Source organism: Filobasidium floriforme (genome assembly GCF_021052385.1).
Source record: "Filobasidium floriforme strain CBS 6241 chromosome Unknown HD553scaffold_3, whole genome shotgun sequence".
NCBI lineage: Eukaryota > Fungi > Basidiomycota > Tremellomycetes > Filobasidiales > Filobasidiaceae > Filobasidium > Filobasidium floriforme.
Window position 1 is genome coordinate 257,489 of NW_025763624.1, and position 24,282 is coordinate 281,770.

At 52.0% G+C, this 24,282-nt stretch overlaps 8 protein-coding genes across 8 annotated transcripts; 4 read left to right on the forward strand and 4 right to left on the reverse strand.

Moving 5' to 3' along the window:
• The first annotated feature begins 3,301 nt into the window (after positions 1-3,301).
• Positions 3,302-5,996, forward strand: HD553DRAFT_305032 (uncharacterized protein). Its single transcript, XM_046179106.1, has 7 exons — positions 3,302-3,388; positions 3,530-3,654; positions 3,738-3,873; positions 3,941-4,249; positions 4,352-5,733; positions 5,806-5,846; positions 5,915-5,996. Exons 1-7 carry the CDS (start codon positions 3,373-3,375, stop codon positions 5,970-5,972), a joined length of 2,067 nt encoding a protein of 688 aa, XP_046039103.1. The 5' UTR covers positions 3,302-3,372; the 3' UTR covers positions 5,973-5,996.
• Positions 5,997-6,016: 20 nt separating this feature from the next.
• HD553DRAFT_154222 (uncharacterized protein) lies at positions 6,017-7,354 on the reverse strand. Its single transcript, XM_046176770.1, has 7 exons — positions 7,269-7,354; positions 7,195-7,202; positions 7,051-7,116; positions 6,850-6,963; positions 6,657-6,758; positions 6,172-6,547; positions 6,017-6,055 (listed from the first exon to the last, which is right to left on the reverse strand). The coding sequence occupies exons 1-6, from the start codon at positions 7,269-7,271 to the stop codon at positions 6,178-6,180; spliced, it is 663 nt and encodes a 220-aa protein (XP_046039104.1). The 5' UTR covers positions 7,272-7,354; the 3' UTR covers positions 6,017-6,055; positions 6,172-6,177.
• A 197-nt stretch (positions 7,355-7,551) lies between these two features.
• Positions 7,552-9,918, forward strand: HD553DRAFT_305036 (putative translation initiation factor eIF2 gamma chain). Its single transcript, XM_046179107.1, has 9 exons — positions 7,552-7,826; positions 7,995-8,132; positions 8,206-8,327; positions 8,398-8,651; positions 8,724-8,953; positions 9,027-9,282; positions 9,348-9,403; positions 9,479-9,659; positions 9,743-9,918. The coding sequence occupies exons 1-9, from the start codon at positions 7,710-7,712 to the stop codon at positions 9,790-9,792; spliced, it is 1,404 nt and encodes a 467-aa protein (XP_046039105.1). The 5' UTR covers positions 7,552-7,709; the 3' UTR covers positions 9,793-9,918.
• A 911-nt stretch (positions 9,919-10,829) lies between these two features.
• Positions 10,830-12,366, reverse strand: HD553DRAFT_347863 (uncharacterized protein; the record flags this gene model as incomplete). Its single annotated transcript, XM_046183330.1, has 7 exons — positions 10,830-10,896; positions 10,984-10,997; positions 11,063-11,115; positions 11,185-11,366; positions 11,990-12,003; positions 12,071-12,120; positions 12,213-12,366. The coding sequence occupies 7 exons, from the start codon at positions 12,364-12,366 to the stop codon at positions 10,830-10,832; spliced, it is 534 nt and encodes a 177-aa protein (XP_046039106.1).
• Positions 12,367-13,149: 783 nt separating this feature from the next.
• Positions 13,150-16,436, forward strand: HD553DRAFT_154347 (uncharacterized protein). Its single transcript, XM_046176771.1, has 3 exons — positions 13,150-15,191; positions 15,246-15,384; positions 15,444-16,436. Exons 1-3 carry the CDS (start codon positions 13,373-13,375, stop codon positions 16,321-16,323), a joined length of 2,838 nt encoding a protein of 945 aa, XP_046039107.1. The 5' UTR covers positions 13,150-13,372; the 3' UTR covers positions 16,324-16,436.
• An 887-nt stretch (positions 16,437-17,323) lies between these two features.
• HD553DRAFT_305078 (uncharacterized protein) lies at positions 17,324-19,340 on the reverse strand. Its single transcript, XM_046179108.1, has 5 exons — positions 19,128-19,340; positions 18,972-19,065; positions 18,214-18,895; positions 17,554-18,148; positions 17,324-17,490 (listed from the first exon to the last, which is right to left on the reverse strand). Exons 1-5 carry the CDS (start codon positions 19,138-19,140, stop codon positions 17,465-17,467), a joined length of 1,410 nt encoding a protein of 469 aa, XP_046039108.1. The 5' UTR covers positions 19,141-19,340; the 3' UTR covers positions 17,324-17,464.
• A 1,162-nt stretch (positions 19,341-20,502) lies between these two features.
• Positions 20,503-22,053, forward strand: HD553DRAFT_268140 (uncharacterized protein; the record flags this gene model as incomplete). Its single annotated transcript, XM_046177562.1, has 4 exons — positions 20,503-20,833; positions 20,898-21,242; positions 21,319-21,532; positions 21,591-22,053. 4 exons carry the CDS (start codon positions 20,503-20,505, stop codon positions 22,051-22,053), a joined length of 1,353 nt encoding a protein of 450 aa, XP_046039109.1.
• Positions 22,054-22,105: 52 nt separating this feature from the next.
• HD553DRAFT_154382 (uncharacterized protein) lies at positions 22,106-24,228 on the reverse strand. The gene is made up of 7 exons (XM_046176772.1): positions 24,042-24,228; positions 23,679-23,974; positions 23,058-23,621; positions 22,620-22,987; positions 22,450-22,552; positions 22,314-22,386; positions 22,106-22,253 (listed from the first exon to the last, which is right to left on the reverse strand). The coding sequence occupies exons 1-7, from the start codon at positions 24,144-24,146 to the stop codon at positions 22,158-22,160; spliced, it is 1,605 nt and encodes a 534-aa protein (XP_046039110.1). The 5' UTR covers positions 24,147-24,228; the 3' UTR covers positions 22,106-22,157.
• Between the last annotated feature and the right edge of the window lie 54 nt (positions 24,229-24,282).

Below are 24,282 nucleotides of genomic sequence, written 5' to 3' on the forward strand. Positions count from 1 at the left end.
TTCATTGAATTACTTCGAGCCTGGTGGGGTGTTGTAAGACAACCAACGGAAGAGAAGTTCAAGAACGCCAAAGTCGATCTAATTCATCGGTACGGTCAAAATGGATCGAACACCCAACAAATGGTGGGGTACTTGATCATTGGATTCGAAGAGGCGGAACGCTTTGCCTTTTACGCTACTGGACAAGCGTTCCATCTGAACTATCTAGCTACCTCGACCGGTGAATTGTTCCATCGCGCTGTCAAAAGGCAAATCAAAGGCAGTGGCGATCTCTTTGCAGCGACCAACGCGGTATTGAACCACATGGAGAGTACGCAGCTCAGGATCTTCGATATTCATGCCAATGGACCTGTTCGTAGGAACATCAGTTTGCCTGAGTGCTTTGTGCAGGTCAGTTGGAGTCGAGCAGTGTGTCGTTCCCTTGGAATCGATTTTTTGACCTGTTTCGAACAATAGCTCCACGGGAAAGTTTCAACGTACGCGATCGACCTTATGCATCAACGGGGGTACCTCTTTGCAAAAGCTGTGAAGGCTAGCAACGGTCAACTAGACCCCTGCACAGGTGCATGGCAAAAATCCACTGGTCTGCCCTGCAAACATGACTTCGCGGCGTTCTTAAATGGCACTCGACGACATCCTTTACAACTCCACGAGATTCATGTTCATTGGCATATCGTTCATCGCGCGCAACTCAAAGAAACAGCGGTACAAATGGGTGTAGAGGTCCCTCGAGCTCTTCTCAGGGGTCTTGACAATGCAAACATCCCTGTACCTATTCCAATGGGAGGGATTCAGAACACCTACATCGAACGTCGACTCCCAGGTGATTTACTACTGGACGACCTCTCGGCGACGATCCTGCCACCTGTTCGACGGGTACGCGTAGGGCGGAAGCAAACAGCGCCCTCGCGCGCGGAGGCTGCCACCCTTATCAATGACGTGGCAATGGATTGGCCTGTCGCGCGCGCGGAAGCAGGTCCAACTCGTACATACGCGGCGCCCTCGCACGCGTCTATTCCATCGCAAACGACCAGTGAATTTTTGTCTGGCTACGTGCCACCGGGAGACATCATCGTACCAGTTGCTTCTAGCGGTCGCACCCAATCGGGCGGGGAAACTGTTCTCAAGAAACGCAAAGTCGTACCACCTGCAGAGCAGCAATGCCACGGTTGCTGGCAATTTGGTCATCGCAGTAATAGTGTCAAGTGCAACAAGAACAAGGAGAAGAGAGTTGCAGCAGCGCTGTGGGCGGCGACATCGACATCGACAGAGAACAATACAGTTTCGAACTCGTTTCTAGGATCGACGCAAGGTGTATAGACATAGGTCTTGTTCGATGCTTTCGGACAATGAAATACTCATTTTGAAACACTGCAATGGACGAGAACAAGGACATTCTTCAAGGCAAACCTCTTTCGAACTGAAACTCACGTCGATTTGCTTTTGTTTGGACAAAGGTATCGTTTATAATGTCGATTTCAATGGAACATCGCTTCGAAACAGCTTTTGTTCATCTATACAGCAGTCGAGAACAATGGAATAACGTCTTGGAGGCATACATCTCGATAAGTACTTATATCTCTCGCAAAGGAATCACCTACTGATCGAGTACATCATTTTTCTCCTCTACATCACACAAACATAGCTCTCGCAATCGTTTTATGCCCGTCTCCCCTTCCATCGCAAGCAGTATCGATATGGCTCCCAACGCAACGTAAGTATCTTCTTATTCCAATGATTTATTCCATTGCGATCGATCATCTGACTTTTCCGTTGGTTTGAATAGCCCTCTCTACACCCCCTTCGACGTTCCCAACGTTCTCGAGTTGGACGGGACCCTCGCTGTCCCGCAATGCACCATTTGGCCGGGCCGATACCAGAATTTCCAGCAGTGGTGCGACGACTGGAACAACGAGATCAACGCCGACTCCGATCTCGACAACGCACAGGGCCCGACCAAGCGTCAACCCAAATCGCCCGGTAAAAAGGGCAAGAACAAGGAAGTCCCCAAGTTTAGGGCTTCCGACAAAGCATACCGATGCTCCACTGGAGCGTACATCACCAGGATCGAGAAGCCCGGTCCTCAAGCTAAGGACGACAAGAGGAGTAAGCTTGCAGTGGTCTATTTCATCGTTCGATTGCATTGGTTTAGATCGTTGATCGATTTCATTGCGTCTTTTCTTTGTTTAGTCCACAAGGATCTTCTCGACGAACTTTCCCTCCCGGTCCTCCCCGTCCAGTGCCCCGCCACCCTCTCCGCCATGAACACTCCCATGGCTTCCGGTCGTAAGGATGCTCCCGGGATCGACGCTGCATTGGTGAGTTCCATTGCTCGAGTTCAACGATCTATTCCATTGATCGATTCCACTGAACTGACGCGTTGTTGTTTGCCACGTCATCAGGCCAAATATCAAGGAGGATGGCGACTCGCGTGCGACACCTGCCTCGCCCTTTTCATCCCCGAAGTCTACACCGGTCCCAATCAAACGATCCCCGTTGCGAAAATGAAGGGCCTCGGACTCAACAAGAACTATCTTACATTGGTCAAGTTAGTTGAGTACGGGCCTTTTATCATTTGCCGCGGGTGTATCGGGGTTACCAAGGGCAAGGGGATGTTGCCGAGCTGTGGTCCTTGTCGTGTGGTCGGCGAAAAATGCAAGAAGGTCGATCCCGCCAACGCTGTCCGAATGGATGACCCAACGGTCCATCCCATCGATCGAGCCCGCCGGGCCCTTACTATCATTCGGGACCAAGGGCAAATGCAACAGCCCGATCGCATTAGGATCGCCCAATACGGACTCGACTGTTTGCGCGACGAGATTTGTCACGGGTTGGAGGGTTCCCCCGAAAAGCATACTAAGGTCTCGATCGATGCGATTGTTGCTGGGTTTGACGAGACGGAATAGTTCTTTGTTGTATTCCATTGGTTTTGATTTTTTGTACTTAAACATTGCTACGTTATAATACGATCGTCCTTATGCAACAATTCACCGACTTCAATTCATCTGACAACTTCACCGATCGAATCCAACGGAACACAGTCGTGCGATGATACCATGCGATATTTCACTGTATTGTACCTTGGCGTAAAGCCATTGGCACATACGCCCGAGCTATTTGAAATGTAAAGTCGATTGCCGCCATAGTAGTAAAAGTTACCGCCACCAGATGAATTCTTTGTGGCGCTGTTTCATAACGTAATCCCTTACGAGAGAGGCTTCGGGGTCAGATGCCCGAGGTCAACGGGTCACATCAGAAAACGGTCAAAGGAGGTCAAAAGAGGTCACAGATCATGGTCATGGCCAACTCGACTGGCGACTGGCAGGTACATATCGCCAGTCTCTTTCCTCCTTGCTACTCTTAGAAGCATCCATGGCAAGCAATCCAGGTAGGTGACGCTTCACTGTCACCTGGAGACGTCTCTCGATTGCACAGCCGTACTGATCGAGCTCGGCCTATCTCATCACTTCACCTTGTACTCTCCCTTCCCACCTCTCGTGACCGATGACACCCGCACTTGCAACTCCAGCCAATCGTAGCGTCCTGGGGTCGTCCCAAACGAGCAACTCGGGACAGCGGACGCATCATCGACGCCCGTCAGAGGTACACCGCCGGACACCGAAGCATCCGGACTTGAAAGAATGGTCTTCAAACGTAGGTCGATATTGGTTCTCTAATATGGATCCCTACAACGATGGACGAGTGACCTGACCTGCGTGTTCTCCTGTACCTCCCAGTCGATCTCGTGGACACTTCGTGGCGTGTCCACGCTGTTCCAGGGATATGTGGATGTGGGCGAGTCCGCAACGGGCGAGAGGGAATATCAGCTGTTCCACAGCGAGATCGGAGATGGCCGATACCACTTGGATCTCGGTCAGTCCCGTTTGGCCAAAACTAGATTAGCCAGCCTGACCGACCTTTTTCTGATCCTGTATGATAGTGGTGGCCGACTCTAAGTTTCCTGTCGGCATGATCAGCGAGGAACCTGGTCTCGACTCGGACGACGACAACCCGGTGCCTCCCTCTCCTTCCCCTCGACAGCCCAATTTATCGCTTCATCTCTACCTCGGCCTGATCGGCGCACAGGATATCCCTCGCGAACGGGCCATTTCCACCTCCATCTTTCTCGGTCTCCAACCAGGCGAAGCCGGGGATGAACGTTCGAGAAAGAGCACCAGTAGTTCGACCTCGGAATGGATGTACAAGAAATGGAAGGAGTGGCAATTTTGCGGGGAGACGGATTGGTTCCGTGAGTCTGCCATTCGTTTCAGCGCGGCAGATTCGGGTTTCGCGAAAGGCGATACATGTTTCGAGATGAACGCTGTTCTTACCTTCTATTTTCTTTGTTCAGAATACGAGATCCTGCCTCTCAGCGAGATTCTGAACAACGCGCTCGTACTAGAACAGAACGCCTTCACTCTAACTCTCCACGTCAAAGAGCCCGACGACTCCGCTGTGGAACCTCTGAAAGACGGGTTACAGGTCGTCCCCTCTGATCTGCTCAAGGGGCTAGCAAATTCTTTGGATAACAAGAACACCGGGGACGTGCAATTCGTCTGCCTGGAATACGGAGATGAAACCAATCTATCATCAGCTTCGGTATCGACCTCGAATCTGATGAGCCAAACTTGCCCTCTGTCCCGGACGGAATCGAGGACGACCTCGAGCTCGCATGTCGAACGGGAAGCAGACCAAGACCCGTTCGTATTCCGTAAACGCATTTTGTACGCCCACTCCGATATCCTCAAGCATCGGAGCGAGTACTTCAAGGACATGTTGGAATTCAACGAGTCGTGTCGCCCATCGACCGCTCCGAGGCAAGGGCAAGATCAGGATGCGGAACGCAAAGTAGAGACGATCCACTGTGAAGACACAGATTATCAGACACTCTACTGGATGCTTCGGTGGATCTATACCGATGATCTCGAGTTTTCAGAGGAGGATGACGTAAGGCGGGTGGTCAGCCGGAATGGTATGTCGGGTGATCTGCAGGCGAAGAGGGTCCTGGGTGTCAAAGGAGTCGTTCCAATGCGGGATGAGTGGGCCTGGCACTCTTCCCATGCAGAAGGAGATGTTGACGGGGAAACCATCGGAATGCTAGGTGGTGACATGGAAAGGCTAGGCTCGGACACGAGTCCCCAGATGGGGTCTTCTATACTGTCGCTGCCCGGCTCGGTACTTTCGACTGGGTCGCGAGCATCCAAGTCGCCAGGGGCATCGAATCGTGACAGGTTGACCGGCACTTCCAACGGGTCTAGGCCATCTCCAGCGGTCACTCCAACTCGAATTCGACCGACTGCAGGGGAAAGCAAGCTCCCCAGCGGAGTAGGGCCGAGCGCCGCAAAGCCCTCAAATACCCCATCGCGATATAACGGCGGGATCAAAGCACCCTCTCAGACCCGTCCTGTCAACGCCTCTCCTCCTATCAATACCCGTCGTCCCGTATCAACAGCAGTAACAACCTCCCCACCATCGCGCCTTCCCACCCATCGTCCGCGAGACCCGCATTGTCATCCGACACCAGCCCCACCCTCAGCATCCAGCTTCGCCATCTACGTCCTGGCGCATGAATACAACCTCGTCGGCCTACAACAAGTCGCTCGGAGCGTGCTGCTTGATAAACTTACCCCGAGCACGGCTTGTTCGCTCTTGTTGGCGTCCTACAAGTATGGAGAGCTCCATGCGGAAACGCAGGCGTATGTGGTCGAGCATTGGTCGGCGATCCAGCAAAACGTGAGTCGATCGATTCTATTCATACAGAGAAGCAGGACAGTGAACGCTCAAGCTTTACGGTTTTCGATGCAGCCCGCTTTCCTCGCGGCGATACAGGAGGTCTCGAACGGACTGTAAGCAGACCGAGAAGACGATATTACCTCATCATATTCAGGCTGACCTCGATCCCGGCTTTTCTTAGATGGGGGCCGGACGGAGGTCTCGTTCTGCATTCATTGTTCAAGCGTTTACGAACATGATCCCAGAAGCGATCGTCTCGGATGACCGATGTGAATGGGACATGCTTAATGTATGATATATCGTCGAAGTTTCGGATTCGTCCCTGGCGGACATACAATCGATGGCATAAGTTGGTTCGTAAGAGGAGGGGGTCGTCAATGATTTAGTTCGAGGTCGTCGGCAGTCCAGTCTCTATATCGGTTGTCGATGTAAACTGACGTATCTTCATCGTTCAGTACCGTCCATCGGGTCGTCATGCTGGTAATCCTGAGGATGTGGAGACTGGCCTCTCATGCTCGGTTCAGTTTGGTGTCGAGGAGAAGGACCGGGACTTGATAGATGCTCGTGGCCGTTCGTAAGTGGACGAGATCTGCCATGCTGATAATCTTCTTCTTCGAGCTCCCGAGAATCCCTCTCCCTGTCTCTTCGAGATCCCCTTTCGTCATGACCTCGAGATTCCCTTTCGCCGTGACTTCGAGACGCTCTCTCGTCGTGACTATGGCTCCTCCCGCCATCACCACCTCTCGGAGATCGAGACCTCTGGCGACAATCATGCTTCCTGTCCCCCTCGCGCGACCGATAATGCTCTTCTCGTCTACGTCTATCAGCCCGCCTGTCGCCATGCCTACTCGGACTGTTTCGTTTACAGCGTCAGCCACATTGCCCTTCGGGTGATACTTGACGTCAGACGACAATCGGCTCACCGAGAACGAAGGCTTTCAGATTGTTCGTAACGCCAATCTCGGCTCGGAGTCTTTTTGGCCCATTGTACCGAGATCTCATATCCATCGATCACCTTGTGATGCCTACGTGTCCAGATACCATATAGTCGAGGTGAAGGTCAGCGGTCGGACCCCCGCTTCCGAGTAGCCCAGAATTATATAGAATCTAGCTTACATATACTTGTAAGCGTCCTCGGCATCCTCTTCGTATCGGAATTCAACAAAAGAGTATGGCTTGGCTTGCGGATTGTGCGTAGCGGGGATATCGCACCTGACGAGTCGGCCATATCTGTCGATGTTGCAAGAGCGTAGCCGACCTCGATCAGCGCTACTGCAGCTTGTCATGTGGACAGCCCTGGGTATGATGCAGACTTGCCTCTCGAAAGCCCATGCCAGATCCCGAGCTCGTGTATTCGGATGAAATCCATTCACATAAAGGATACTGTCAAGGTCGAAGCCAGAAGAGATCTCGAACTTGGTTCAGGTCCTGCATTCCGGGGTCCGGCGTTCTCCGACTCACGTTCGACCCTGATGTAAGAGGTTGTTTTAGCTTTGACACATGGCTGTATGTCACGGACAACCAGGTCAACTCACCATGACTCAAAGCTCTTTTAGAAGAGTCGAACTCAGTTATGCTGCTTGTGTCAGAACCTGCCTGAGCTGGTTCTCAAAAAGTCAGGTATCGACCGTGATAGTCATGACGAATACAACCTCTTCGATGATCGATGAGCCCTCGACCCTCATCGAGACGCGTGGATGACCAAGCGCATCCGGGCGGCGCCAATTAGAAGCGCACTCACCCCTTCTCTTCTTCGAGATGTACGAGATATGCCGTTCAATTGCATGTTGTATGCAAGATCTCGATCGTGCCAGATCGATAGCCACGAAGCCCTCAAACCATCTCGTGAAGTAGCTATAGAAGATCTTCTGCGGTCGTTCGTCAGCTCAAAAAAGGAACCTCTCGCCGTTCCCGCTCGCCTTTCAAGAAAACAAAACCACGCAACAAAGAGAAAACCCGGCGGCGAACTCGTAATTATGGACAAGATTGCCGATACCAACGTAGAGGCCGTGACTGAGGGTGTCAAGAAGGTGGAGATTGACTCATCAAAGTTGACGGCGTTGAGTCAGGAGGTTATCAGCCGACAGGCAACGGTGGGTTTGACAGGGTTCATCGGTGACCGGGTAGCTTGTCATCGCTTGTCCGTGACTCGGTGACAAGTTTACCTGGTTCTTCCCCCCTTTGGACATTGACCAGCACTGGCTACCTGCTTGAGCTACTTGGGTACTGATGCCGATGGAACCATTTGCTATCTAACGCAGATCAACATCGGTACTATTGGTCACGTAGCCCACGGGAAATCCACTGTCGTCAAGGCCATCTCCGGTGTTCAGACTGTCAGGTTCAAGAACGAATTGGAGCGAAACATTACCATCAAGTTGGGATACGCCAACGCAAAGGCACGTCTATACCCAAGCTCGAAGATATTGCTCGCTTTCTCTAACGGATTGGTGTGACTCGTTGGACACATAGATCTTCAAGTGTAACAATGAAGCTTGTCCCCGACCTGGAAACTACAAGTCATACGGATCTGCTACTCCCCCCAACCCCGCTTGCGAACGTCCAGGATGTGGCGGCACTATGCATCTCGAGAGGTGAGCCTTTACTCAGCGAATCCTTATCGCTCTTGAGACTGATCGTCACCGCTCTACTATCCTACCTCAGACATGTCTCCTTCGTCGACTGTCCCGGACACGACATTCTCATGGCCACAATGTTGACCGGTGCCGCCGTCATGGACGCCGCCCTCCTCCTCGTTGCCGGTAACGAATCCTGTCCTCAGCCGCAGACGTCGGAACATTTGGCCGCCGTCGAGATTATGAAGCTGCGGAATATTTTGATCCTGCAAAACAAGGTCGATCTCGTCAGAGAGGCCGAAGCTTTGGAGCAACAAAAGGCTATCGCCAAGTTTATCGAGGGTGGGTGTCAGCACGAATCGGTTAATTCCTCCCGGCACGACCGCTGAAATCGTCATTTCGTCTCTTTTCCAGCTACCGTGGCCCGAGACGCACCCATCATCCCCATCTCTGCCCAGCTAAAATACAACATCGACGCCGTTAACGAATATATCTGCACCAAGATTCCCGTTCCCAAGCACGATTTCGAGGCCGACCCTAGGTTGATCGTGATTCGATCTTTCGACGTCAACAAGCCCGGTTCGACCGTGGACGAGCTGAAGGGAGGTGTAGCAGGAGGCAGTATCTTGAGCGGAGTGTTCAAGGTGGGTTTCCAGTAGATCGGTCCTCTCTGACTATCGACACAGGTATTGACGTCGTGCCACTCGATCTGTGAAGATCGGACAAGAGGTCGAGATCAGACCGGGTAAGGTCTTTACCGACCAGACCGGGAAATTCATCTGTCAACCCTTGCGAACCCGGATCGTCTCACTCTTTGCCGAGGGCAACGATTTGCAATTCGCCGTGCCCGGAGGTCTTATCGGTGTCGGTACCCTGGTGGACCCCATCCTCTGCAAGGGTGACAAGCTCTTGGGTAATGTCATGACCGCCGTCGGAAAGGGTGCGGATATCTACGTCGAGTTGGAGATCAGCTGTGAGTGAATTTGTGGAGCTGCGACATCTCGTCGAGCTACAGATGCTGAGATGTCGCGGAAATAGTCTTCTTGCTGCGACGATTGTTGGGAGTAAAGACTACAGACAAGAAGCAGGCAAAGGTAAGTTGATCCCAGCAAACCATTCCACATCGACTCGAATACTGAATCAACCACCATTTTCTTGCACAAATACAGGTTCAGAAGTTGACCGCAGGAGAGCAGCTCTTTGTCAACGTCGGAGCATCTCAGGTTGGAGGACGTGTTTTGGGTGTCAAGGGAGATTTAGCAAAGATCGCCTTGACCGCTCCCGCTTGTGCCCAGGCCAAGGACAAGGTGGCCTTGTCGCGACGTATCGACAAGCATTGGCGTTTGGTCGGTAAGTACAAGCAGCAAGATGAATTGCGCTCATATATCGGTCTGGATCTGATGTCGTCATCGTCATTGCTTTACGTACTTCAGGTTGGGGAGAGGTCGTACGCGGTACCCTTGCAGAGGTCCAGGAAGATTAGACGACACGATAATTTCTCTTTGCCTATCCTATACAAGCTACATTTGTATCGTCTATCCATCCTGTCCCACGATATCATGGCAACATCTAGACCCAAAAGAACCGGGACCTAACAATCCATCTTGATAGGCGTCCCTCGCTTCAGGGCTTCCTAATAGCTCTTTCGATGACAGGAGCGATAGTACGACGGTACCTGTGAGGCGCAGGGGTTAGAGGGTTAATATTAGCTATACGGCATCCTGGACGATAGATTCACACCTGTTGCGACAACTCTGCAGGCCCATCAAGTTCGGCGATGTCAACCTGGTGAACCCAAATACGGAACACAACGGACTCACTTGCTCATCTTTCCCGGGAAATTGCTTGCAAAGCTCCTTCCAAGACACTTCGGCGGGCTTAGGATGAATGAGCTGGTACAACTGCCAAGTCTCCTCCGCCGTCCAATTCTTCGACGACGGTTCTCGTTTGGCTTTGGGAGATGGGGATTCAGAAGCTGATGGCTTGCCTTTGTCAGGAAGGTTCGACGCTGTATTGATGGCCTCATCGTCGGCGTGCTCCGATTTCACGGCGATCGGAGAAGGACGAGTTGTGGTCTGCTGTTTGGCGGCTTTGGGCATGTTGAAAGCGGTACGTCTGATTGATTCTGATCACGAGTTGTTGTAGAAGATTAAGTTGGTATCGTGTACCATCTGGATAGAAGATTAGAAGATATATGACTGCTCCATCTGGCCTTCTTGCTCTTCTCCCCTGCGCACCCGAAATTTGATCCACCTTGACGAGCCAAATGATACAAGGTCGCCTTCCCTTTTGTATCCGTCACTTGTTCCAGATCGTCGTTGCGCTAAAAGCTGGTCGACAACTCTAACGATCTCTTGCCAAAGATGACTGCGTACGGATCGTAGCACAAAAGCACGCTCTTGTTATAACAAAAGGGCATTCGGGAGTTCATCTTTACGCTTGATCAAAATATCACAATTTACACGGTGGATCGAAGACGAATGCTGGTCGCCAAGGACTCGTCCAACGAAATGGACGACTTCAACCCCCTCGGCTGACAGTGCCTTTCACGATCCCTTCCAATCGTTTCTTCAAAACTCCATCGTACCTGGTCCAAGGGAGCGGTTACAGATCACAGAGAAATCAGGGTTCAGTCAGATCGTGAGACCGCGAGCAGGAATGGCAGCCTACGTACCCGTTCTTGCAGGACTGACAGCGATGTATCTGACTCAGTTACACTATCGATAACTCCCCCAGCAACGAGTATCACGTACCTTCACGTCTCGTCCGACCACGGCCGACACCTCTTTCCAATTCGGGCTATCTTCTGACGGTCGATGACCACAAGGTAAGCATTACGACATAGCCATGGAAGCGGCGTCGAAGCGGAACGAACTTTTAGGATGCATCGCGTTGAACAACGCCCACATCTGCTCCGGAGTCCACGCTTCCCCCGTGGACTTCTTACTCGATTTCTGAGGCGAGGTGGGTGCATCTGTGTCCTTGGTATAGGGCTTGATGTCCTCCTCGTTCTTCACGGCGGTCTTTGGCGCTTTCGGCATATTGTATAAAGCCTGTCTGCTTGCAAGGTTGAAATATCTTTAGCTGTAATTACAATGCTTTCCGGTGAGGAGTAGCGCAGTCACATTATGATGCGGCGTGTCTGGTATATATTTTCCATCCTGCTACGGCGCTCTCAGGCTCTCAGGCTTCTCATTCGACAAGCCGATCAATCTTGAAGAGGGAAGTGAACGGAAGCATAACTTGTTCGGTCGCGTTCCAGATCTGCGTCGCGCTAATCTCGCCTCGGACGGATCAGAGATCAGAGACATATCCAAAGGATACTCGAGCTTCTTCGAAGATCCCGAAGACCGGCAGCAAGACGGTACGCAAGTGACTTCTTATTCGGATCGACTACCATTCTCACCGACCAAATTGATATCGTACGGATTTAGTAGCTGTCATTGACTCATGATAGAAAGCGTTATTACAAAATATCTCGAGCGATATCTGCCTTGAAAGCTTTCAGGCGTGTTTCAGGCTGAACGCCCTACGGAGCCCTTGATGATTCCTTCGAGGCGCTTCTTGAATAAACCCTCGTAGCTGAAGAACCCCGTATGAGACGGCGAGTGACATAATCATGAGGTCTTAGCTTACTCTGGCAGTTGAGGTGCAGAGTCGGCGCTGTCGGAACTACTTACCCGTTCTGGCACGACTATTGCGGCGGGTCCAGTCTGTTATCACTGCTCGCTAACTTTGCGTCTGATGGATCCCCAACTTACCTTGGAACTCCTTCCGACAGCTTCAGATACCATCTTCCAGTCCACCTTATCTACGTAGCAGACATGTACCGTGGTAAGCTTTACAATCCGGATTGTGGGAAGGGTCTCCTCACCGAGAATGGAGCGAGACGAATCGGCTTACCTTTCTTGTATAGCGCATTGAAGAGCAGCCAAGCTTGATCAGGCGTCCACGGACCTTCCGAGTTCTTCTGCGGAGATTTTTGCGCCTTTTTGCCTTCCGGTTGGATGTATGGCTTGGAGTCTTCTTCTTTAACGGCTTTGTTGGCTTTGGGCATATCGGGAGTATGAGGTCGCGGAATGATGACGCGAGAGATATGAAGTAACGGTAGTGGCGTGTGGAATGACTAGGCTGTGCAAGATTCAGGTGCAGGGTTCTAAGTATATTATATAAATGTCCCTGCGCACTATCATGGAGTTCAGCGGCCTTCTCAGATGCATCCTTGGAACCGATCGAGCGGAAGAACAAAAGCCCATGTTCGCGGGAACCCCGAGTACGGAGATCGCTTGTGATGTTCGCCATCTGATTGCCGCGAACAACACCGCGAATACAGACAAAACAGAACAAATGAATGACTTCGTTCGCCCGAAGTATATCCTCGAGGAGAGGCCGCTAGCCACCTGACCTCGACTGGAATCATCGGGTACCTTGTTGCTCGTCTGATTGGCTTCAATTGGGCACGCAAGACATCTCTTTCGATAGCCCCGAGTTCGTAAGCCTGCGCAGGTTCATTATCATTCGCTTACACAAGCAACATGGTGGTTGCAGAGACAGGACCAGAACAGGGTTCATATATTCGGTTCTGCATGATCGTCGTCCAAGAGAGGGTTCCTTGACTGTGAAAGGCGATCTTCGCGTCGGGACAGGATATCGCTTGAGCGCTTGGATGTATCGATCCCAACTTTCGCTTCCGTGGAAGTAACAGTCAGAGCCAGGGTCACGTGACGCGTAGATGCGTCGGTCCGGACCGGATCACTTGCGGCTGGTTCGTAGGTCTATCATCGATCCATCATGATCTCACACCCATCTTGAAAAGTGAATCAGCCTCGTCAGTCGACGGTGGTCGGAGTACGACGGGCACGACCAGCTATCGTTATTTCTGAGGTGAGTATTGGCAGCACGATGTTGGCCCCAGACAACTCTTGATCCTGAGTATCTATTCAATCACTCTCTCATGCGCGAACTTCAAGCTTGGAAAACACATATAGCTCCGGCGTGCGTCTATAAGGTAATCATCACTCATACATCACGCCCGGGAGTGTCGGGTGGCCCCTGCCTCCAAGATGGGTATCGAAGAGTTCGGCATGTTGGTGGACCAGGATACTCCGGTCAATCCGGTGGATGATGTCACCTCGGAAAGGCCTCCTTCACCGAGCGATACTGAGCGATCAGAAGTAGAAATCTCGATCGCGGAATGGCTTGATCAATGCGTCAAGCACAAACTGCCAGGTTGCTGCTCATACGATCTTGAGCTCAACGATGACGATCTGGTAGGGGGATGTCCCCGCGAGGATTGTGCCCAATACAAAATGACAAGAAGATTTGCCCTTGAAGGTCAACGTCGAGTAGAATCACAAACATTGAAGGGCGATTTCTGCGTCGAAATTGCCGAAAAATTACGCAGACTGCTGAAACAGGTCTTTCCACGGAAAATACCCCACGAAGAATGGCCAAGATGGCTTCGCACAGTGTACGGGCTGAGCGATGGTGCTCGAGGTGAACCGGTCAGCGCATGGGACTATGCAGAGGGCATTCGAACTGCTCTCAACTCCGGCCCTTACAAGATGGACCTCGCTGACATCTTCGAAGAGGCATTCGACTGGTGTGAACGTAGACTGGTACTTTACCCTTTCGCTAGAAACCAAGCACGGGTAGATCAAGACTTCAAACGGGAATTCAAGGGCGATAGCCATCATCGTCTCCACAACAGAATCGTAGGATTGGACAGACTCTTCTCCCGCGAGCCTTCGTCTTTCAAGGCCCGGGTCTTACCGATCGTTCAGTCGTCTGGAACAGGAAAAACACGTACTACGTTGGAATTGAGCACTTTGGAGCTGGGATTTTATACCTGCATCCGTGATTCTCCGGGATCTTCCACGGTATCCGCTCCGAAGCAGGATACAATTGTATACGACTACTTGACTAGCCAACTTGAAGATGATTTTGAAATCCTGAAAGCGGTAGCCTCCTGGCTTGCTGGTTTCTTTCGCGCCTATGGGAAACTTTGCCAGAGGGAGAAGAGGAAGCTCGGAGACAGATGCGCTCGGAAAGAGCTCGCCATCCACTTGGCTAGCCTACTGAGGAAAGACATCGTGCGTGACTTTCCTGCGGGTGAACCTGGTCTCTCTTCAGGCGGTTCGAGCAAGCGCGTACACAAACATTCGAAACGCGACCGGCTAACAATTGAAATCAAACGGGCGGCCGAAGAATTCTTGGCCAACGAATCAGAATGGTGTTGTGAACTTGTTCTGCGCCATCGTGACCGTTCAAGCGATACGAGGATGCCGAGCCAATTGGAATTCTTCGCAGGAAAGCTACGAGAAGAATTCGAACCTCTACAAAACCTATTTCCCAATGAACAGGACAACGACGAACATTACATTCATCTGGTCTTCGATAACGCTATGGCCATGAAGCACAGACTGGAATGTCTTCGCAGTTTGCTCGGCCACATGAGATACACGAAGTTCTGGGTCTTGCTGGTCGATACAGATGCCAAGATCGCTAAATCAAGCGATGGCACCCGCTTACCCGAGCCTTTCGTGGAGCTACTCCCAGACATTTTTCTAAGATCCCCCGACCGATTGCCGTACTACCATTCGATCCTCTGGGGAAGACGACAGGTCACACATGAGAAAATCCTGGAACTCATTCCCTTGATGGGCAGACCGCTTTGGAACGATGATCTGTGGCTGCAAGGTGACAAGGAGTCCCAGCTATGCGGTCGAGATCTTCGATACGTCTTCGAGAAGCTCATTTTTGCCTCATCGAGAGACTTCGCCGGGACCGTCGAAATCGTCAACCGGGGGCAGATACTAGGAGTACGTGAACTCGTGGCGGCTGCATCTGAGAGATTTCCCTTGGAGTTGGCAGGGATACGGAGTAGGTCGTTGTGGAGCTCGTATCGCAGACTTCACTGACGATCCACACCATCAGGCCGAGATGATGAATATGGAGATCGAGATGGGCTCAGCTTCTTGGAGGAACAGATAAAAACCCGTCTCCGTCTTCTGACAAGGTTGGGAAGCTCTAGAGCTCTGATCCGGGCCTTCAATCCGTCTGAACCTATCTTGAGGTTAGTGTCGTGACGAGATTCGGAATCATGATCCAGGTCACTAATCTACGATCAGATAGTCTCGCTGTTGCTCATCAATTCCGAAATCAACCGGACAGTACGTGGTCGGCGATACTGACGGTGTTGCTCAAATCCTTGTATCTCGGGGACATGCGACTCAGGAACAACAACGAGGAATTCTACACTATCGTCATGTCTTTTGCCATGGATCGGGTTTTGAATCGGTCACGGTCGGGTCCGCGCATGGAAGGCCGGCTACCTGCTCATCTCTGGGTTGCGAACGCTCATGAATGGCTTGAGCAACTGCTTGGATCCGATATTGCAAACCGCCCCGAAATCAAAGCTTGGTCTCGATGCCGATGGATCAATTTCACCCATTTCGGAAAGTTTACCATACAAGACGCAGAGAATAAGCCCATCTCTGAGACGCTGTTGATGCAGGCCTGGACACGCCAGGTCGCGATATTGGTACCTCAGCACCTGGAAGAACGGGATATCGTAGAAATCTATGTCGTTTCTCTTCTGTCTCCAGAGAAGCCAACTCTCGATTCCCTCCTCAAGCGTGAAAACCTCTGCCCGATCGAGTTCCGGATCCGACGTACACGCACATCCGCGCCAACGGCTGGAGTGACGCATCTGAACACTCTGATCGATCTTGCTGGATCTTTCAACGTACAAATCAACATCTCGAGTGAAGCCACTCACGTCGAAACGGCTCAGGCCAACGATTCCGCCGGCAGGATGTGTTTCAACATCGGAGGCTCAAATGTCAGCCTTTATCCAATCGGTTCTCATCTCACGGATCAAGCGCAAGAGACTTTGCATGCGCTGATCGGATACCAAGATTCCGGTGAAGAGTGGGATGGAATCGATGCAATCCACATACGAAATTTCTACCGAAATCACGGCGCCATTCACCACACCGATCATGACGACTAGAAACCAAAGTGCTCGACCGAGGGGGATTGGTTTGCGCACAGAGTTTCAAATCCTGATCTCAACGTGGACAGATGCAAGAAAGCGATCGAAGTACTCGTAGCGTGCGAACTTAAGCGGATCTTACCTGTAATGGTGGTCTATACGTCGATCCGCAATAAAAAGCGGGTCGCGATATTCTACTGAAATTTGTGTAGAACTATGAAATAGAACGATTCCTTGTTGTCATATGATCGAGAACTACGAATCCACCTATACCCCTAACTGTATATTTCGGGCTTGTCGTCCAAGTCGAAGTCCGGTCTCATCGGCGGACGATCCTTTTCTCGGCGAAACGACGGATCTCACCCTCCTTTGGGTCTTGGAAGCTTCTTCTTCGCTGTGACGAGCCTTCTGATACGATTTACGGGTAAACCATAATTCCAGAGGATTGGTTGGTCGAGAGCTTGGAGGATGGAGAAGCCAACGCTGGAACAATCAGTATATAGACCGTCCGAATGAGAAGTTTAGGAAGGCTCGACCGACATCTAGCCTCATCCTGATAATCAACTGTCTGTACCGCACAACACAAAAGCTCAATCAGCTACATCAGCTCTCAAACACCTCTCCGGCTCTTGACATATAGATCAAAAACAAGTGAGTCGATGCCACGACAACCAATACGAGGTCTCGACTGACTCTTGCGATCGCAGATGCCTCGCGCTCCCAAAGCCAAGACTGAAGACGCCGAGGCCGTCGATCAGAAGCCTTACCCTACCACCCCGACCAAAAAGAAGGCCTCTTCTGAACAAGGATCCCCTTCTAAGAACGGCAAGAGTAACCCTTGGACTCCCGAAGAGACCTGGAACCTCTTCTCTGCCATCTACGTGAAACGTGATAACCTCAACTGGGACGAAGTGGCCAAGGCGGTTGGCCGGGACAAGAAGGTGAGACTCGAGAATGCTATGTTTGCGGAATCCTATCGCGATGAGGCTGAATACTGTGACCACCATGCGTTGACTCTAGTCTTGTATGAATCGGTTCGACCGGAACATCCGAAAAAATCTCCAAGACCGAGTCGGCACTTGCTAGTCCAACCGGTCCACCTAAGTCGGACTCCCATCTACATCCACGACCACGTCTTTTATATACGTTTCTATTTGCATCACTGTTGTACTTTAACGGCTTCGCCTGTCACATCGAAGATGACCGTCAGATGACATGACTACGTTCGTAATTCTGAATCCGACGTACCGTTCTTCAAGATCTTGTATGTATTCGACCTCCAAACCACTTGATCCCCTCCGAGCATCGCCTTGAGCCAGACGGGTAAAGCCAACGCTTCCCTCGCGGCCCAGACCAGTAACCAATCTACCAACTCTTGGCCCTTCATGTATTCTCCTCGCAGAGCGGCCACGACCATGATGTCCATCCATGTCCAGGCCGATTCATGCATCACGAAGAACCACAGCGGTCGGATCCCGAATAGATAGTTCGCAGCCCAGGAAGCGACAATACCCAAAGCGATCGACTCGGTCAATGGCTCAATCAAGGTAGCACCAAAGACCATCTTTTTCCTAACCCTGATCCAGCGGACCCGTCGGGCGATATATTGTGTGAGTGACATCGGCCCGAGACAATCCATAGCGAGATCCGGAGTCATCGCATGAGAAAGTTTGAGCTGATGCATGATACCGTGGGCGATAAGGTTGTCCTCTGGCAGATATGGAGAGAAGGCTTTCAGGCCTTTGGGCTCGTCCGCGCCGGATGGGCCGGAAAGCGCAGCGATGGTGGATTTGCGGTACATGTTGGATTTGCCGACGACGCAGGATTCCAAGCCAGTTGCGTTCTGCAGCAAGACCGAGCGTCAGCTCTTCCACATACCTCCATCCAAGCCGTAACGTGAAAACTCACGATTGCGAGATACATACGACCATGAACTCCGTTCAGATAGCATGCTTCCAACCTAGATCCAAACGTTCCTTTCCCCGTGGTGTTAGGAACCCAAGCGTTCGGGAGATGATGTACGATTCCCACCCCACTATATTCTGCCGTGTGTTCGACCGGTACACCGGTACTAAGCAGACCATCCCGTTCCGCAGAAAGCTTGCCGCGGGCCGAGGCAATGTTGGTGGACTTTGGCGGGGTGATGAGAGCTTCCACGCTGCGTGCGAGCATACTGCTCGTCATAGAGACCGTGGCATCAACCACCCAGAGGATCTCGAACTTGGCCTCGTCGAAAGGCTTGACGAGGTTGTTAATCTTTGGGTTCGTTCCAACGACTTCGGGGTTGACGATGACCTTGACGTCGACATGCTCCCAACGTTTCGGTCCAGAAGGATCTCCTCCGACTCTTTCGTTCAACAAGAGATCAACAACACCAAGAGCTGGATCCGAAGGGTCTTGCACCGCAAAGATGATTTCGAGCTTGTCGCTAGGGTACTCGAGCGCTAGGGTCGTTTGTAGATTGTAGAAGAGGTTAGGGTCCAGTCCGAGTAACGGTCTGATGATCGTTACGCCGGGAATTTCTTCAGGTGCTGTGCTCGGGGATAAGAGTCTTGGATGAGGGTATGGCCTCTTTTGATATCGTTTCCGTCTGTGAGCGAAAGGATACGTTTTTCGATTTTAGCAAGATTGGTCAGGCCATAGGAAGAGCGACCGGATTGCCGTACGCAGTGTGCAAACCGAGCAAGGATACGGACCAAACCGCTGTCCATAGTACGGTCACTCCTACGGCAGCCAAGAGCTTGACCGTCGACGACTCATCTGAGGTAGATGAGAATCAGGTCAGCTTTCTTTCCGAGGATGTCGACATCAAAACGTCGTACTAGCGACAGCCATCTCCCTTCTCTTCGCAGAACGGAACGCAAAGGCTAGCTCCGGATTGTGTTTCCCAAGATTATACTATTATGAATTAGACACGAATCGATAGCTGGAAGAGGTTGTGTAGATGCTCGATGTAAGAAGTTGTATACGATTAAAGTATATCAGGTCGGCGACGGGGAGGGGGAGACCCTCTGGCTGTCGCGCCGGCCGCCCGGTCGTCAAGTATATCATGTCATATCTAACATCTCGGTAGGAACAACTATAGAGATCAGAACGTTCAGCACATGCTGCTATTTAGCTCATCAATCGCCCCGGTAGCTCCGTAACCCTCGGTCCCGCATGTCAAATTCCTGGACGACCGAGCGTACCGACCACCAGGCCACCAGCAGCCGTTCACGGGATACACTTCAGACGTCACCAACATCTCGGCGAGCACATCACAGCTCGACCTGTCAGATACTTCCAGGCCTTCTCTCACACTAGCTAGGAATCGTACTAGTCAGAGTGGCCTGAAAAGAGGTCGCTCCGGCTTGAGAACAGGTTCGACGGAAGAGGATCTCGTCGCGGAACAACAGGCCGAGGCTGCCAATATCACACTCGGCTTCCGGGACAGCGATATTAGGCAATTGAACATGACATCAAAGATGACCAACCCAGATCGTATGCAGACGGCAATGCACAGTTCAACAGCTGGATCTGGGAAAGCTCACAAGGTGCTGTACGACGATACGACGGGATCCATATCGTCCGCCTTACAACCCAACTCGAGCGATACCCCTGCGTCACAACGTACCTCGGACTCGGAGAGTCTAAGCAGGCAGCCATTTCGCTCAGAACCTCTATCTACGGGCGAAGCCTCTGATCATACATCACCAGGTCATCCTAGTATCACCCGAATATGGAACTGGATCGGCTCGACCGGCCGACCCTCTGCCTCGAATGACGAATACCGTCTGTTAGAATCGGGAGCTTCCAAGGTCGACGGGGATGTCAAGACGAAGCATGCCAACGTCGCACGGAGAAAACGAACGAAACGATCGAGAGATGTGAAAGGGCGGCTGGTCGAGGCGGAACCGGGAGGGATGGGTCAAAAACGGATGTGGAGACGGCTAGGTGTGGCTGTCATGACACGACCTTATCGATCGCTCGTGAGTGCATCATGCATGGCATCGACACTGCGACCAATGGTCGAACGCTGACTCGTGATATTCGCAGCTCATCTTTCTCATAGCTCTAGGCATATTTGCCTATTCGTTGACGAAATTCCTGATGTACGCGCTCAATCCCGACAAAGCACCTCTGCCCTGGCGCCAATACTGCGCATCCCAACAACCCAGCTACCATGCCCTCTCCCGTTCCCCTGCGCGCCGTTCTGGAATGTTAGCCCGGATATCCGGAGGGTTCGCTAGCCCTTCCAAACAACCTCTCGTCGAGATTGACTCTTCGCACCCGGCTTGGCCTTGGGGTCCGTCAGAAACGAAACCTCCCCATTCGGCCGAGGACGATAGTGTGGACCAGCTTGAACCCGTGGGGATCTTTATCGGGGTGATGACCATGGATAGAGCGAGGGAAAAGAGGATGTTGATCCGGCAGACGTATGGCAGTCATCCGAAGAGTCGGGTGAGAGGGACGGAGAGCGTCAGTATTCGGTTCATCATGGGTAGGCCGAAGGACAGGTACGCTCAGGAGGTGGAGCTGGAGAACGACAGTGAGTGAGAAGCTTCTGCAGCGGTCGACCGATTAGATGAGCTTCATATGGTGTCGCTTTACAGCCTTTGGTGATATCGTCATCTTAGACATGGAGGAGAACATGAATTCTGGCAAGACACACAAGTACTTCAGCTGGGCGGCTGATCACGCAATGGTTCCGGAATACACCTTCTTCGTACCCTCGGAGAGAGCGCAAGTTCCGCCAAATGGTAGCGAGACTACATTCAGATCCGAGTCTGGAACTCGGTCACGAAGATTGGATGCCCTGGACCCTACCGCGCATGCGCTCTACGCGGGCGAGAAACGTCCAGACTACGTTTTCAAGGCGGATGACGATGCTCTGATCGTCCTCGGCGAGATGGAGCGGAGGTTGAGGGTAGCACCTCGCAAGCTCACCTTCTTTGGCTGTGAGCATTGAACGTCTCAAAATCCCAGAATTCCTGGCTGATCGATCCTGCCCATTGCTTTATGTCTCGAATAAAGATCTGGTCAAGAACACGTTCATGGCCGGGGAATGTTATGGCATGTCGCTGGATCTCGTACGTTACATCGCCGATTATGAGCCGCTGCGCAAAATGGTGAAAGGGAAGGAGGACAAATTGGCTACCAAGTGGATCAAGATGCATCCCCAGCGGGAAGATATCGTCTGGATTAGCGAGAGATGTGCCATCTACGACCACCCGAAGGCTGGCACTGTGTGAGTATCACGACGCTCATTCCAGCACAGCTCGCGCTTATCAGCATCTTCTGAACAGATACTCCCACGGATTCCTGTTCCCCAACACAATCGACGAGGTCCGGGCCGAAGACACCGAACAGATGACCCCTCTCGAACTACAATGGAGGGGAGGGAAACATTGGGCTGCGACTTACTCGACCGTCTCGCACTTCGGTACACCTTACACCCCGCCTTTCGACCACATGACAGCCTTGCAGCAAGTAGAGGCTCTCGTGGAAGGAAGCGAGATGTCACTGTTCTCAAGACTGCACGCCGCCAAACATCCTCATGCTCAAAGCGTCCCCCTATGGAAGACCGATGCGGACGAAGCAGCTCTAGCTATAAAAACTTACGAACGCCGGCCAACACGACAGGTCAGATTCCGCAACGACCCAAAAGAGCGAGGAGGTACCATGGTCGTGCACTTTATCAAGCACGAGTCGTGGTTCTTAGAGACGGCACTCGCGCTTTTGGGGCCCCACAACAGCACGGAACTATAGGGATTTCAGACAGCGCTTATGGGCCAGAGGGTTTATGGGTAGACGTTGTACACTTTGCATTACAATTTCATCATCAGTCGACGACAGTCCCAAAAACAAGGGCGCTAATCTCCCCCTCCACTAAGTCGGATCGCAGCGGGCCCGTGGTTATTATAATCCACTTTGGTGACGCAATGTCTGTTGCTATCGCTGAAGATGATCTGTACGATCGAGAGGATCAGCTGAGGTTGCACGGAATTGTTACTAGCACATGGACTTGCCTTTGCAGCGAGAGAAGCACCAACGAAAGGCGCGAGATTGGTCGCCTGACCCCGAAGGTTGGTGAAATATTCTCTGTAGCGATAGATGTATGGTGAGACTATGCATACGAGCATGAGGTATCACGCCACGACTCACGGTAACTTCAGTATTCGAACGCTCGAAGGCTGGCCATCGTTGTCGCGATTCGGATCAGATACCAAGAAAACGTTCAACCAAGAGACAATAGCAAATGATAACGCTAGGAAGAGGAAGATATGGGCATAAGCCTATATTTCGAGAACACCAACGGTCCTAGCAGGACTCACAAGGGATCTTGGACAGTTCGCCGGTGAACACCACTCCATCCCAAACATTCTGTCGTTCACGGATATCAATGGCAGCTACTGCTAGCGCCATACCCTCTTGTACCGTGCGACCGTTCCCGTATGGTAGATTATCGAAAGCCCTGTAGAGAGGCTCGCAAGCTCGATGCCTGATCGGACCAATCCCGATCTCCCGACCTCTCAGGTTGAACTTTTGGATATCCGCAGCCAACTCTGCTGCTGCCTGAGCCGCAGCTTGCGCCGCTCGCTGGTTCGCCTGCTTATCAGCAAGAGCTTGGGCGCTTGCCCCTTTCTTGCTTCTCGCTTCCTTGAGCTGTTGTATCGCTTTCGAGGCATCGGAACGTGTCAATCTGCGAGGGTGTTCATGATCATCAGCGTGCATTCAACAGCACGGATGTGGTCTACCGCCCAAACGCTCACTCTTTCGCAACATCGAAAACGCCCTCTTCCGATTCTTCTTCCTTTTCATTACCGACCGGCACTGTCTGACCGTTTGCCAGAGGTACCAATAACCTCGGTGCATCTTCCCTCAAAACCGCTTCCGCAAGTTCGGTAAACAAGCTGTTGATGTGTGATTCGCTTGATCCGCCTGAAGAGCTTTCGGCAGCTAGGTCCTCGATGGCACGCCTGACAGACTCATCCTTCGAGAGGATCTCGGCAAAGTAGGTGATACAGTCCCGAGTCCCGCAGTTCACTCGGACGTGCGCTTCTGGCCGAACGACGCTATCGACGAATGGGACGATGTCGGTGGCCTCCAACCCGATGTGGACATTGAGTCCTGAAGCAACGCCGACTCCAAATCCAGCGGCGACACATGATGGCATGGGGTGGAATGCGGGGCAGTTCAAGGATTCGAACGCTAATCGTGACCAGTCTTCGAGGGTGGACGGGGAGAGTACCGAAGGATGGGGCGGAAGGAGCAAAAGGAGAGCGGTCGTATTGTTCTGAGGTTGAAGACCCCACTCTCGAAAGAAGATGTGGTGGCTATGCTCCTGGAATCAGCTAAGATGAGAGTCTGAGAGTAACATGACCTGGACTTACAGGATAGCTTCCCGACCCCGCCAATCAACCTTATCTCCTTCCCGCTCAATCCTTCTCCGCTTCAGCTCTTCCAGCCCTCCTTCGGACGCAACCACCTCATTCTTCGATCTGAATGGCCAGAAGATCTCGACATCATTTGCATCTGCTTCCAACGCTTCTTCAAGTGCAGAGCCGACGAGGTAATGTTGGAGAGCCCTCTCGATCCCTGCGTTCGTGGAAGAGCCTTCCCCGCCGTTGGTCTCCGAACTTTGAAGCAGTGTCGTCGATCTTTTCAGTCCGTAGCGAGGTACGACTCTCTGTATCGAGGACAGGTAGTATACATGAGCTCGAATCTATACCATCTCTTGGCATTCCCGTGCATACTAGTGAAGGTTGATCGAGCCATTCAGCGATGCCCCGGGCACCCAGGATGATATTGTCGTCGACATGGACGATACCGACGGTGCATTCCCTGAGAAAGAACGCCATACCGTGTCGTTTTTGTTGTTCGGAATGAAGAGTGCTATGTCAAGACGATTCCGAGTAGCTAGCAGGTGGCAGCAGCCTTTGACACTTTCTGGCTTCAAGGGCGTAGGGGTAGATGGATGTTCAACCAAGTCGCGAC

Coding starts and splice junctions, on each gene's coding strand:
- HD553DRAFT_154347 (XM_046176771.1), top strand. CDS start 13,373: ATGGGTATCGAAGAGTTCGGCATGTTGGTGGACCAGGATACTCCGGTC. Junction 15,192..15,245: donor GGAGTTGGCAGGGATACGGA/GTAGGTCGTTGT, acceptor CCACACCATCAG/GCCGAGATGATGAATATGGA. Junction 15,385..15,443: donor CCGTCTGAACCTATCTTGAG/GTTAGTGTCGTG, acceptor ACGATCAGATAG/TCTCGCTGTTGCTCATCAAT.
- HD553DRAFT_305078 (XM_046179108.1), bottom strand. Junction 18,896..18,971: donor TTGCTCGGTTTGCACACTGC/GTACGGCAATCC, acceptor TTTCGCTCACAG/ACGGAAACGATATCAAAAGA. Junction 17,491..17,553: donor ATACAAGATCTTGAAGAACG/GTACGTCGGATT, acceptor TCGATGTGACAG/GCGAAGCCGTTAAAGTACAA.
- HD553DRAFT_154382 (XM_046176772.1), bottom strand. CDS start 24,146: ATGGCGTTCTTTCTCAGGGAATGCACCGTCGGTATCGTCCATGTCGAC. Junction 23,622..23,678: donor CGGGGTCGGGAAGCTATCCT/GTAAGTCCAGGT, acceptor CCAGGAGCATAG/CCACCACATCTTCTTTCGAG. Junction 22,553..22,619: donor CGAACTGTCCAAGATCCCTT/GTGAGTCCTGCT, acceptor TCCTCTTCCTAG/CGTTATCATTTGCTATTGTC.
- HD553DRAFT_154222 (XM_046176770.1), bottom strand. Junction 6,964..7,050: donor CTGGCATGGGCTTTCGAGAG/GCAAGTCTGCAT, acceptor CAACATCGACAG/ATATGGCCGACTCGTCAGGT. Junction 6,548..6,656: donor TCTGAAAGCCTTCGTTCTCG/GTGAGCCGATTG, acceptor TGATAGACGTAG/ACGAGAAGAGCATTATCGGT.
- HD553DRAFT_305036 (XM_046179107.1), top strand. CDS start 7,710: ATGGACAAGATTGCCGATACCAACGTAGAGGCCGTGACTGAGGGTGTC. Junction 8,133..8,205: donor TGGGATACGCCAACGCAAAG/GCACGTCTATAC, acceptor TTGGACACATAG/ATCTTCAAGTGTAACAATGA. Junction 8,328..8,397: donor GGCACTATGCATCTCGAGAG/GTGAGCCTTTAC, acceptor ATCCTACCTCAG/ACATGTCTCCTTCGTCGACT.
- HD553DRAFT_305032 (XM_046179106.1), top strand. Junction 3,874..3,940: donor CCGATACCACTTGGATCTCG/GTCAGTCCCGTT, acceptor CCTGTATGATAG/TGGTGGCCGACTCTAAGTTT. Junction 4,250..4,351: donor CGGGGAGACGGATTGGTTCC/GTGAGTCTGCCA, acceptor TTCTTTGTTCAG/AATACGAGATCCTGCCTCTC.